This window comes from Choloepus didactylus, chromosome X (assembly GCF_015220235.1).
Source record: "Choloepus didactylus isolate mChoDid1 chromosome X, mChoDid1.pri, whole genome shotgun sequence".
In the NCBI taxonomy this organism is placed as follows: domain Eukaryota; kingdom Metazoa; phylum Chordata; class Mammalia; order Pilosa; family Megalonychidae; genus Choloepus; species Choloepus didactylus.
Window position 1 is genome coordinate 134,537,773 of NC_051334.1, and position 14,724 is coordinate 134,552,496.

Below are 14,724 nucleotides of genomic sequence, written 5' to 3' on the forward strand. Positions count from 1 at the left end.
GTCTCTAAAACATCCTCAGAATTAAGTAGATTTCAAGGGCACACACAAAAAAATGAGTTGGACAAAGGAAGAAAGCCTGGCCACCAAGGGAAAAAGAGGTGGTAATAGCAGCCAGCAGCATCTCAGGTCTTTTCAATAGTGCCCAATACCCTTAGGAAATAGAAACTAACAGGAATTGCCAATAACAGCCTGAAGTCATAATTGAAGATTTTCTAAACAGGTGATTTTCTGGCATGTTTTTAGGCTGTACAGATCAGATTTGAGTCATTGATTTGGATAGTATAGGTGGGTTTTTCTACTTAAATTTTCATAGGACATGAAACTGATTAGCCCTTTCTTTATAGAATGCAGAAAATGAGAAAATCAAGATAATGATCATTAATTAAATGTGATATACACATTGGTATTCTGTAAACAGCTGAACTACAAGTGATTAATCATTAAGGCAATCACTTATTCTTTACTAATTTTAAGACTCTGACATTTCCATTATAAATGTACAATAATGGCAGCACCTCTTTAGAAGCAGCTGATTGTTAAATGGGTCATGAACTAAATGAAATACAAATCAGCTAACATTTTAAGTTAACTGTCATTTTTACATAAAAACTTACTGGCTTTAATATATACAGTGTGCTATATACAACATATGTGATATATGCAAATAAATGACTTTTTTTTAAATATTCAGGGAACTTTATTTTTTAAAGGACAAATCAAATAAGATACAGTTTTCATTTACCCAAACATGCATAATCCATTCTTAATATAAAATGTACTCAATTGGTAAATTACACATGAAATACAAAGGGAATATAATTTTACATATGTAAAATGATCACGTCTATACCAATTTAACAGTCAACTTAATCAAGACATAATACATTTCTTTTTTAAAAACCCAACATTTTAAAGCCAATTATCTATAGTAAACCAAGGGAAATTCAGATATGGAATAGTTTAACTCAAAGCAAAAATTAAGGCACCTGCTATGAATTCAGATCAGTAACTTTCATTTTAAATTTATAAAATAGATTTATTTAACCAAGACACCTGTTTCAAAGAAGGAACCAAATATAGGGGTTGATTTACTGGGTGAGAAAGGCAGGTGTGATGGTTGGGTTCATGTGTCAACTTGGCTAGGTGGCCTAGCTGTCTGGTCAAGCGGGCACTGGCCTGACGATTGCTGTGAGGATATTTGAGGCTGGTTAATAAACCAACGGGCTGGTTTGTCGGATCATCAGTCAATTGACTGCAGCTGACTGATGACTCATCAAGGGGCGTGCCTTCCACAATGAGAGAATGCAATTGGCTGGATTTGGTCTGGGTGATCGGTTGGAGGCTTATAAGCCCGACGGTTAGAGACCCTTCACTTCTTCTTTGGCTGCTCAGTGAAGCATTTCCTGGGGAGCTCGTCGAGGTTGCCGGTTCGTTTCTTGAGGAGTTCGTCAAAGTTGTCGGTTCGTTTCCCGAGGAGTTCGTCAGACGTCTTCCTTGGAGTTGACAGCTTGTTGACGGCTCTGCAGAATTTGGACTCGTGCACTTCCGCAGTTGCGTGAGTCACTTTTACAATTTGATAATCAGAGACATCTCTCATTGATTCTGTTTCCAAGGAGAACCCTAACTAATACAGCAGGTAACAATGTGGTTAAAAACCTGCTGGCCCAAGGTCAGCTGATTCCTGTTCCTTTATTTAGAGCAGCTCAAATAACCAGAGTAGTCAAGGCCCTTAACTACTCCTCTCCTTTTTTCCCATACTCAGGGTTATCAGAAACTCTGAGGTTCACACTCAGACTAGGTAGCAGTTTTCCCTTCTGTTCCTCTTAACTGTTTAAAAGAGATATCCTGAGATTATTAACAAAGCACATAGAAACAGCTTTTTTTCCAATTCATTAATAGACACCACAGCCTTTTTTTTTCACCAAGTTATGGCTATAATATAAATAGCCAATACTTGCAGTTTTTCAACAGTACTAGAAAACCCAAAACCTGCCTTATCACCCTCACCCATTAGTAAAAAGGAAATTTGATTAAAACCTGTAATATCATACAATAAAGGAAGACTAAAGACTGATCCTTATCCTTAAATCTAATTTCAGATGTCACCCCAGTCTGACGTATCTAGTAACTAACAGCATTTCAATCATAAATCCAGTAAAAGCATTTCTAAACTAAGTGTAACTTTTAGTTTAGTTGATGTACCTGTTTGGTATTAAAAGTGCTAGTAACGTGCTAAGATGTCTTATGGCACACTGGGCTCAATAGTATGTCCTGATGAGCCTCCCACCTTTAGGAGTATTTTTTCCTTAAATTTTGTCTAGCATAGTAAACCCCTCTGATGTATTAAAATAATTCTAGTGAAATCAATGCTGACAGAAACAACCTTCCCTGACTTGGCTCCATGGTAGCTTTTAGTGAAACCGCAATGGCCAAGTTATAAAATGCTCAATTTTTTTATGGCATCTTAGATTAGTATATTCACTCATGCAAAATCCAAGGTAGTATAATAGAAAGACTATTGTTAAAATAGATGTTGTGGCTATAAGCATCTCCCTTACATATTAGGCATTTAGAAGCTTCTTAAAATTTTTCAGGTGCTAAAGGTAGTGGTAAAACTAGGCTATGTAGCTGTACCATTTATAAGCACCTTATTACAGAATAGTTGCTTCACCCTATATAGTAATGTGCTTTCAATTCAAGAGATAGTAATAAAGTGCCTACTTTTATAAAAATCATAGATTCCAAATTTTAAATTAAGCTGATTACATTGACACATTAGGGTTAACAAAATCTAGACCCTGTCTACAGATTTGATCTAATTATCTATCCTGCATACTGTTTTAAACAATCGCATAGAAACACTTACTCCTTACTGACTGAATAAGTAGGGCCCACTACTGAAGCTTAACAGTCAAATTTTATTGCTTTATTCATGTGGTGCTTTTGCAAGGCACTGTGGTATGGACTAGAAAACTCGGAATGACTGGTGAAGAAACCTTGGAATGACACATGAAGAATGATATGAAAAGTCATTCTGAGGCAGGATGCTTTACTGAATTGTTTTTAACCAGGATATCAAACATCAGGAATGTGTTCAAGTTAAAATTCGCAGGAGAATAGAAACATCTTAAGGTCAGTTACTTTACATGCCCATCCCAATACTTTGAATAATCTGGAAAATTGCACAGCCACAAACAACAAAAATGAGGAGCGCTAACAACCAGGGTCCTACAGATGCCTTCTCTTCGGGGGCATTTCTTGAGGTCTTGGCGACGTTGACGCGCTGGGTGATGTTCTTGCTGTGCTTCTCGTTGGCCATACGGATCCGCTGCTTGGCGACCATCTTCGCAGCGCCACCACTAGACCCGGCCACCACTTAGACTCGCTCGCTCGCCTTCCTTCGGACCGCTGCAAGGCTCGGCTCGTAGGGCCCGCGCCGCCGAAGAGAGGATTCTCTCAGGAGGGGCGCGAGCTCCGGCCGCTGGGCCTGGGCGCGGTGCGCGCAGGGGTTGAGAGCTAGGCGGATGCGGGTCGTCAATTGACTGCTGCCGCCAGACCGACAGGCTGGGTGCGCGGGAGTAACAGAGCAGGCCGCCGGGCCGTTCTCCCGCCGCCACCGCTACTCGGGCAGTCGCCGACAGCGTGGAGCTCAAGAAGAAGGAAGCACAACGCAACAACCAGGCGGTGAAGACTGCCGCCTCCAAATGACTTCTTTTGGTTTAAAATTTATACTCTTGTAGAGCTTTAAAAAGAGAACGAATTTGCTAAACAATAAAATAGAAAAGTGGAGTATGTGGGAGTCATACCAGTGAGTCAAAGCTAAGAAAGAAATAAATGGTATGCTAGCCATCAGGAACACAATTACATGATGAATTTCAAGGTTTCTCAGAAGAAGTTAAACATTAAAACTTTAAATTCTTAAAATATTTTCACAGCAACCATTGAAAATGTTTCTAATAAAATGCAGGATGCTTTTACTAGTTCCACAATATGAAGATATGCTAAATAAGTGGTAAATGAGGATTTATAATTACTATATGTGATTACTTAGGCAAAAAGTATATAATCATATCTTATTTTTTTAAATATTTCTCACTTGTTTTATTTCTTCCATGTTCTTACTATAATAGCGCCATCTAGTAGTCAAAACAAATTCTTGGTTTTCCAAAATCCCTTCCGTTTTACTATCAAAGCAAGGAGGGAAAGCATGATTTCCTTTTTAATAGGAATCCCTTAATAGATGTTTTCTCCATTGAACCCTTTGGATGTTATACTTTATAATTTGTTAGCCAGTGGCAGGGGTGGGAGTAGGGGTAATGGCAAAAGCCTTAAATGTCAAGAGAGGTCTTTGATTAATCAGTTAAGTATTTCAGCAATTTCATGAGCAAAGGTGCTCAGATTTTCAGTCTGTTAGGGAATCATTTTTGAGTGTAAGTTATAAATTTTACTACCAATTCTACCGACTTAGTAAATCACTCAAGAGGCAGGGCTGGTATTCAGCAGATACTCACCTGAACTGCTGATTCTTTATGGCTGATTTCTCTTCTGACTGGTTAGTGCCTAGGCTGTACCTGCTGAATAGCACTCTTGTTGAGAGGCAGATGTTAATTACCATATATATAGGCATGTGCCTGATTCCTGTAATAAATGAGGTAAATCACCTGACTGGAATTTTGTTGTAAATTTAAGAACATTTATTTCTAATGTCCTTTCCAATACCCAGATGTAACTAATATAAAAAAGTCTCTTATATATCCTCTTAGAAATTTCTAAGACTATACAAGTATAATTTTTATTATAAAAACATATCATATATACTATCTTCCTACTTTTTTCACTTATGTATTTTGAGGATACTTTCCTACATGTACCATGTACATAAATAGTAGCCTTCTATTTGAAATGCTGCAAAACACTCCATGCATGGCTATACCGTAATTTATTTAACCAACCGTTTATTGATAGGCATTTAAATTGTTTCTAATCTTAAGTTATTACAAAAAATGCCACAAACAGCATCCATGTACATATTTCCTTGCTTCTGTGGACAGTAATTCCAGGAAGTAGAATTACTGTGTCATTTTAAATTTTGGTAGACATTTTAAAATTAATGGTAAAAATATTTTAATGTAGTTGTGTCACCGTAATGAACTCAGAAGAATTCTGAGCACCATTCCACCTACCACTGTAAATCATATATCTGGTAGTGCAGTTGGAATACATAGAGATGAGTGATACTGAAAGTTTTGTTGGAAAGCTAAAGAAAGACAAGTTTTTCTCAGAAAGTTGTGTTTTAAGCCTAGTGACGTGGGAATCTGTAGGAAACAGTGAATGTGGTAAAGACTAGAGGTGGCAATTTAGATGTCATTGAGACTAGTGTCCATCATATTTTGTTCTGTAAGTTATAATATGTATTAGAAGGCATAATTCCTGGGTATGTAGGCTTTAAACATGCCTATCATAACATAAGTATTTTCATTCAATTATGAAATGAGTATTATTTCTTAATAATCAAATGTTATTTACAGTATTGAATGTCAGTTGAATTATGGTTTTAAGTGATTAAATTCAATTTTTACTTTTTGTGAGCCAAAGGTAGTATTTGAAGATACTACAGTTTTTAAGATTACATCATGCTTTCCTAAGCTACAAAAAAGTTTCTCATTTATTACATATTATCTTTTTTCATGCATGTCTTTAGGTTATTACCCATCCATCAATTGGATAAAGAGAGGATCAGTCACAAGGATTTTACAATCACATGGTCACATGATAAAACTTATATAGTTGTACAATCATTATCAAAGATAAAGGTTACTGGAATACAGTTAACAATTTCAGGTATTTCCTTCTGGCTCTTCTAATACAGTAGAAACTAAAAAGAAATATCTATATAATGAGTCAGAATTGATAATCATTTGTTAAATACTAATTTCTCAGTTAAACAACCTCTCCCTCATTTGAGTATTCTTTCAATCTTAAGGGATATCTGGGCAATGACCATTTTAACTTCTTTGTGCTGGAAAGGGGTGTCAACTTCGTGCAGTAGGGGAATGAAATGGGTTTATGTTCTTGGAGAGGCTGGTACTTCTGGATTTCAAGGCTTATCTTGCAAAGGAAAAATCTGGAGACCCTAGTTTTCTGAAAAAAGAACTTACTAAGTAAAATTTTATAGACAAGGGTATTCTTTAGGGTTTTCAGGAATACTGTTGGTTGGGGCATGGCATACTGTGGCAATTTGCAATAACTGGCTGAAGCTTGCATAAGAGTAACATCCAAAATGTCCTCTTGACACTATTTGAAATCTCTTAGCCAGTGAAATTTTATTTTGTTTAATTTCTCTTCCACCTTTTGGATAAAAAAGACATTCTCAACCCCATGATGCCAGGGCCAGGCTCATCCATGGGAGTCATGTCCCACATTGCCAAGGAGACTTACACCCCTGTGAGTCATGTCCCATGTTGGGGGGGGGGGGGCGGGTAGTAAGTTTGTGTGCAGAGTTGGCTTAGACAGAGATGTCACATCTGAGCAACAAAAGAGGTTCTCAGGGGGTGGCACTTAGGCATAATTATAAGTAGGCTTAGCTTTGCCATTGCACAAATAAGTTTCAAAAGGGCAAGCCTCAATATCGAGGGCTTGGCTTACTAAATTGGGAGTCCCTAATGCTTGAGAGAATATCAGGAATTCCCCAAGTTGGGAAATTTAATAGGTCCACATTTTTCCCCAGTCCCTCAAGAGGACTTTGCAAATACATTTTTCTTCCCCCAATACTTTAGAATGTATCAAGGTATTATATTAAGCTGTACTTAATAATAATTTCTCATTCCCTATTCTAGGTTCCATGTAATTAAGTTGTTTAAATAAACTGACCAAACTGGTTAAATTAGATAGTGTGCAACAGAAAATTTATATTTTGGACAAAATAAATATCTCTTCCTTTGGTCTCAAACAGAAGTTGAGGCATTAAAATAGAGTCAATATCATCCTTTATCCTGTATTCTGATTTACCTTAGTCCTAACCAGATCTGCTTCATACATCTTTCTATTTGAAATCTGATCTCTTTTTCAGCTTCTTTAACAGTTGATGTATGGAGTAATTCTGACTTCCATAGCTGCAGACCTTTGACTCCTAGTCTCAGGTGTCACACAGATACTTAATGTTCCAGGGAACTATCAGGTTATACACAAAGAGCACAACATCTCAGAATTTAGAAATAACAGTTAAAACTCAGGAATAAATGTGACTGCTGTAACAGCTCACAATCTACCAACATTTAGAATGAGCCTCACTGAACATTCTGTACTCCTAAATTATCTACTGCCCAATATCTGCCTATTTTTTTATCCCCTGATAACATGTGCTTGCAAGTTCATTTCTCAGAGTTTGCTCATTATACTTAGTTTATATTAGTGAGACCACACAATATAAGCCTTTTTTGTTTCTGGCTTATTTCACTCAACATAATGTCCTCAAGTTTCTTTCATCTAGTTGCATGCCTCATGACTTCATTCCTTTCTGTAGCCTCTCAATATTCTGTCATATGTATACATGAGTTCACCCTTCTGTTCATCAGATGTATCCTTAGGCCAACACTATCCATTGGCAATCATGAATAATGCTGCCATTTACACCAATGAACAAATGTCTATTAGTGTCCCTGCTTTCATTTCTTCCAAGTATACACCACATAATGGGTTGCAGGATCATATGGCAGCCCTACACCCAGACTCCTGTGGAACCATCACACTGCCTTACAGAGGCATTGCACCTTTCTACTTCCCTATCAACAGAGAATGGGTGTATCTCTCTCTCCACATCTTCTCCAGCACTTCTGTCTCACTGTTTATTTTTTAAACAGTTTTATTTGCACCCTGTACAATCCATCCTAAGTGTACAATCAATGGGTACCTGTATAATCATACAGGTATGCATTCACCACCACAATCTTTATGAGGACATCTCCATTTCTTCCACAAAGAAAGGAGAAAAAAAGGGGAGGGGGACAGCAACACCAACAAAAATCCCATACCTTTCCTTTATATGCACCATTTATTGCCATTTAGCTTTGGTATATTGCCTTTGCTACAATTAATGAATGTATATTACAATGTTACTGTTAACTATAGACCCTAGTTTACATTAATTGCATTTTCTACAAAAATCATCTCATTTTAACACCCTGCAATGGTGACATTCATGTGTTCTCCCCCATGTAAAAACTTTCTTATATTTGTACATTTAGTCAACATCATTGCCCACTCTAGGTTTTTCTAAATTTTACAGTCAGTTTTTACCCTCTATCTTTCCTTCTGGGTCATACATGTCCCTAGACTATTCTGTTACCATCACACAGTATTGTGCCATCCATTTCTGAATCTTTACAATCTTGTTAAACATTTTGTGCTCCTTCAGCATCAAATGCCCAATCTCTACCCTCATTCTATCTCCTGATAACCTGTGTTCTCAACATTAACTCTCATAGTTTACCATTATACTTAGTTCATATTAACAAGACTATACAGTATTTGTCCTCTTGTTACTGGCTTATTTCACTCAACATAATGTCCTCAAGGTTCATCCACATTGTTGCATGCATCTTGACTTTATTCCATCTTACAGCTGTGTAATATTACATTGTATGTATACCACCAGAGTACCTTTTTTTTATCCAGTTGGCAGTTGATGGACATATGGACTGTTTCCTTCTATTGGCAATTGTGAATAATGACACTATAAACATTGGTGTGCAAATGTCTGTGTTTCTGCTTTCAGTTCTTTGGAGTATACACCTAGTAATGGGTTTGCTGGATCATATGACAATTCTATACTTAGCTTCCTGAGGAACTGTCAAACTGTCTTCCCAAGAAACTGCAACATTCTACAATACCCCCAACACTGAATAAGTGTACTTATTTATCCACATCCTCTCAAGCACTTGCAATTTTGTGTGTGTGAGTTTTTTTTTGTTTTTGTTTTTTATAATCGCCATTCTATTAGGTGAGAGATGATATCTCATTGTGGTTTTGATTTGCATTTCTTTAAAAGCTGGTGAAGTTGAGCATCATTTCATATGCTTTGAGCCATTAGTATCTCCTCTTTGGAAAAGTGTCTATATGTCTTTTGCCCATTTTTCAACTGGGTTGTTTGTCTTTTTGTTGTTGAGTTGTAGGATCTCTCTGTATATTCTGGATATTAAACGCTTATCTGATATGAGGATTCCAAGTATGGTCTTCCATTGAGAAGGCTGCCTTATTACTTTCCTGACAAAGTCCTTTGACACACAAAAGTATTCAATTTTGAGGAGATCCCATTTATCTCTTACTTCTTTTTTAAATTCATTTTTATTGAGATATAGTCACATACCATGCAGTCATAAAAAGCATAGATTCAGTTGTTCACAGTACCATTACATAGTTGGGTGTTCATCACCAAAATTAATTTTTGAACATTTTCATTACCACACACACAAAATAATAAGAATAAAAGTTACAGTGAAAAAGAACAATTAAAGCAAAAAAGAATACTGGGTGCTTTTTTTTTTTTTTCTTCCCCCATTTTTCTACTTATCCATCCATAAACTTGACAAAGGGGAGTGTGGTCCATATGGCTTTCCCAATCACATTGTCACTCCTCATAAGCTACATTTTTAAACAATCATCTTCAAGATTCAAGAGTTCTGGGTTGTAGTTTGATAGCTTCAGGTATTTACTGCTAGCTATTCCAATTCATTAGAACCTAAAAAGGGTTATCTATATTGTGCATAAAAGTGCCCACCAGAATGACCTCTCAGCTCCTTTTGGAATCTCTTTGCCACTGAAACTTATTTCATTTCTTTCACATCCCCTTTTTTTGTCAAGAAGATGTTCTCCATCCCACAGTGCCAGGTCGAGATCTCTCCCTGGTAGCCATATTCCATGTTGCCAGGGAGACTTACACCACTGGGTGTCAGATCCCACATAGGGAGGAGAGCAGTGATTTCACCTGCCAAGTTGGCTTAGTTAGAGAGAGAGGACCACATCTGAGCAACAAAGAGGCATTCAGGAGGAGACACTTAGGCAAAATTATAGGCAGGCCTAGCCTCTCCTTTGCAGCAACAGTCTTCCCAAGGGCAAGTCCTGTGGTAGAGGGCTCAGCCCATCAAACCACCACTCCCCTATGTCTGTGAGCACATCAGCAACCATCAAGGTGGGGAAGCCCAACACCCCTGCATTCTCCCCCAGCTCTTCATGGGTGCTCTGTGTATTTTTTTTCATTGTTTTTGATTTTTTTAAATAAAATTTTTTAATTAACTATTAACTATGCAAAAAATTAAACAAAATGCAGTAAAAAGCATTTCAAACAAACCATAAAAGTGGAGTAAGAAAAATACAGCTAACCTAAAATAACTAATTTACTTCCAACATGTTCCTACTTAACCCCAAGAAAATAACCTAATATAGCAATATTTCTGTGAACTTGTTCCTACCATACCCACCAGACATTAACAAACCGTGTTCGTTCCTGGGCATTCCCAGAAGGTTAAATTTACCCACAATAGCTTATCTGTTCTTATTGGGTTATAGTTACCCCCTCATTTATTATTCTCTATCTCTAGTTCCCCTACATTCTACATTATAAACCATTTATTTTACATTTTTCACTGTTCAAATTAGTGGTAGCATATAATATTTCTCCTGTTGTGCCTGGCTTATTTTGCTCAGCATTATGTCTTCAGGGTTCATCCATGTTGTTATATGTTTCACGACATTGTTCCTTCCTAATGCTGCATAGTATTCCATCATGTGTATATACCACATTTTATTTATCCACTCTACTGTTGAAGGACATTTGGGCTATTTCCATCTCTTGGCAATTGTGAATAATGCTGCTATGAACATTGGCATGCAGATATCTGTTCATGTCACTGCTTTCAGATCTTCCAGGTATATACTGAGAAGTACAATTGCTGGATCGAAGGGCAACTCTATATCTAGTTTTCTAAGGAACTGCCAGACTGACTTCCAGAGTGGTTGAACCATTACACAGTTCCACCAACAATGAGTATGAGATCCAATTTCTCCACATCCTCTCCAGCATTTGTAGTTTCTTGTTTGCTAAATGGCAGCCATTCTAATTGGTGTGAGACAGTATCTCATTGTGGTCTTAATTTGCATCTCTCTAATAACTACTGAAGCAGAACATTTTTTCATGTGTTTCTTGGCCATTTGTATTTCCTCTTTAGAAAACTGTCTTTTCATATCTTTTGTCCATTTTATAATTGGGCTATCTGTACTATTGTCATTGAATTGTAGGATACCTATATATATGCATGATATCAGTCTTTTGTCAGATACATGGTTTCCAAAATTTTTCCCCATTGAGTTGGCTGCCTCTTCACCTTTTTGACAAACTCCTTTGAGGTGAAGAAACTTCTAAGCTTGAGGAGTTCCCATTTATTTATTTTTTCTTTTGTTGCTTGTGCTTTGGGTATAAAGTCTAGGAAATTAACACCTAATACAAGATCTTGAAGATGTTTCCCTACATTGTCTTCTAGGAGTTTTATAGTACTGCCTTTTATATTGAGGTCTTTGATCTACTTTCAGTTAATTTTTGTGTAGGGTGTGAGGTAGGGGCCCTCTTCCATTCTTTTGCATATGGATATCCAACTCTCCAAGCAACATTTTTGAAAAGACTGTTATGTCCCAGTTCAGTGGTTTTGGGGGCCTTATCAAAGATCAGTTGTCCGTAGATCTAAGGGTCTATCTCCAAATTCTCAATTTGATTCTATTGATCAATATGTCTATCTTTGTGCCAGTACCATGCTGTTTTGACAACTGTGGCTTTATAATAAACTTCAAAGTCAGGGAGTGTAAGTCCTCCCAGTTTGTTTGTCTTTTTTAGAGTATTTCTAGCAATTCAAGGCATATTTTCTTTCCAAATTAATTTGATAATTAGCTTCTCCAAGTCTGCAAAGTAGGTTGTTGGAATTTTGATGGGGATTGCATGGAATCTGTAGATGAGTTTGGGTAGAATTGACATCTTAATGACATTTAGCCTTTTTATCCATGAACATGGAATATTTTCCATTTTTTAAGGTCCCTTTCTATTTGTTTTAGTAGAGTTATGTAGTTTTCTTTGTAAGGTCTTTTACATCTTTGGTTAAGTTTATTCCTAGGTACTTGATTTTTTTAGTTGCTGTTGAAAATGGTATCTTTTTCTTGAGTGTCTCTTCAGTTTGTTCATTTCTAGCATATAGAAACATTACTGACTTATGTGCATTAGTCTTGTATCCCACTACTTTACTAAAATTGTTTATTAGCTCTAGTAGCTGTATAACCAATTTTTAGGGTTTTCCAGATATAAGATCCTATCATCTACAAATAATGACAGTTTCACTTCTTCCTTTCCAATTTGGGTGCCCTTTATTTCTTTGTCTTGCCAGATTGCCCTGGCTAGCACTTTTAGCACAATGTTGAATAGCAGTGGTGAGAGCAGGCATCCTTGTCTCATTCCTGATCTTAGATGGAAGGCTTTCAGTCTCTCACCATTGAGTACTATGCTGGCTGTGGGTTTTTCATATATGCTCTGTATCATATTGAGGATGTTTCCTTCAATTCCTACCTTTTGAAGTGTTTTTATCAAAAAGGGATGTTGGATTTTGTCGAATGCTTTTTCAATATCTATTGAGATGATCATTTGATTTTTCTCTTTTGATTTGTTAATGTGTTGTATTACATTGATTTTCATATGTTGAACCATTCTTGCATGCCTGGAATGAAACCCAGTTTTTAATAGTGCATGTTTTTGTTTTAATGTGTCTTTGGATTCAATTTGCAAATATTTTGTTGAGGATTTTTGCATCTATATTCACTAGGGAGATTGGCTTATAGTTTTGCTTTTTGTAGCATCTTTGCCTGGTTTTGGTATTAGAGTGATGTTAGCTTCATAAATTGTGTTAGGTAATGTTCCATTTTCTTCAATGTTTTGAAAGAGTTTAAGAAGAAATTTTTTGGAAAGTTTTGTAGAATATCCTGTGAAGCCATCTGGCCCTGAGCACTTATTTGTGGGAAGTTTTTTGATGACAGATTGGATCTCTTTGCTTGTGATTGGTTGGTTGTGGTATTCTATTTCTTCTCTGGTCAGTCTACGTTGTTCATATGTTTCCAGGAAATTGTCCATTTCTTCTGCATTATCCCATTTGTTGGCATATAGTTGTTCATAGTATCCTCTTATTAATTTTTAATGTCTTGTGATCCACAGTAATGTCACCCTTCTTATTATTTTGTTTAAATGGGTCTTTCTCTCTTTTTGATTTTGTCAGACTAGCAAGGGGCTTGTCAATCTTGTTGATCTTCTCAAAGAACCAACTTTTGGTGGTATTTATCCTCTCTACTGTTTTTTTGTTGTTGATGTCATTTATTTATGCTTTAATCCTTGTTATTTCTTTTCTTCTACTTGGTTTAGGGTTGGTTTGCTGTTCATTTTCTAGCTTCTTCAGTTGCTCCATCAGTTCTTTGATTTTAGCTCTTTCTTCCTTTTTGATGTATGTGTTTAGTGCTACAAATTTCCACATCAGTACCGCTTTTGCTGCATCCCATAGGCTTTGATATGTTGTGTTCTCATGTTCATTCATCTCTATATATTTAGCAAATTCTCTTGCTATTTTTTCTTCAACCCACTGATGTTTTAGGCATGTGTTGTTTAACCTCCATGTATTTGTGAATTTTCTAAGACTCTGTTGGTTTTTGACTTCTAATTGTATTCCATTGTGGTCAGAGAATGTGCTTTGGATAATTTCAATTTTTTTTTAATTTACTGAGGCTTGTTTTATGTCCAGGAATATGAAATATTCTGAAGAAAGTTCCGTGAGCACTAGAGAAGAATGTGTATCCTGGTGATTTGGGATGTAATGTTCCATATATGTCTGGTAAATCAAACTCACTTATCAGATTGTTTAGGTTTTCAATTTCCTTATTGGTCTTCTGTCTGGTTCATCTGTCTATAGGAAAGAGTGATGTGTTGAAATCTCCCACAATTGTTGTGGAAACAATTGCTGCCTTTAGTTTTGCCAGTGTTTGTCTCATGTATTTTGTGGCACCTTGATTGGGTGCATAAACATTTATGATTGTTATTTCTTCTTGTTGAATTGCCCCTTTTATTAGTATGTAGTGGCCTTTTTTTGTCTCCCATAACATCCTTGCATTTAAAGTCTATTTTATCTGGCATTAATATTGCTACTCCTGCTTTCTTTTGGCTGTAGCTTGCATGAAATACTTTTTTCCTTCCTTTCAGTTTCAATTTCTTTGTGTCCCTGTGTCTAAGTTGATTTTCTTGTAAGCAAGGTATTGGTGGTTCATATTTTTTAATCCATTCTGCCAATGTATATCTCCTAATTGGTGCATTTAATCCATTTACATTTAATGTTATTACTATGAAGGCATTTCTTGAGTCAGCCATCCTATCCTTTAGTTTATGTTTGTCAGATAGATATATTTTTTTCTCTCTCTCTCTTAATGTCCTTTGTTGTCCCCTTACTGAATCTCTTTAGTACTGAACCTTTCTTCATTTCTCTCTCTCTTTTCTTTTTTCCTCTGTTTGTATGGCTGCCTTTAGTATCTCAAGTAGGGCAGGTCTCTTGTTAGCAAATTCTCTTAGCCTTTGTTTGTCTGACAAAAATTTAAGCTCTCCCTCAAATTTGAAGGAGAGCTTTGCTGGATAAAGGATTCTTGGTTGGCAATTCTACT

General features: G+C 36.5%; 1 protein-coding gene across 1 annotated transcript; it reads right to left on the bottom strand.

Moving 5' to 3' along the window:
* Nucleotides 1-3,142: 3,142 nt before the first annotated feature.
* LOC119523842 (stress-associated endoplasmic reticulum protein 1-like) lies at nt 3,143-3,352 on the bottom strand. Its single transcript, XM_037822649.1, has one exon. It carries the CDS (start codon nt 3,341-3,343, stop codon nt 3,143-3,145), a length of 201 nt encoding a protein of 66 aa, XP_037678577.1. The 5' UTR covers nt 3,344-3,352.
* Between the last annotated feature and the right edge of the window lie 11,372 nt (nt 3,353-14,724).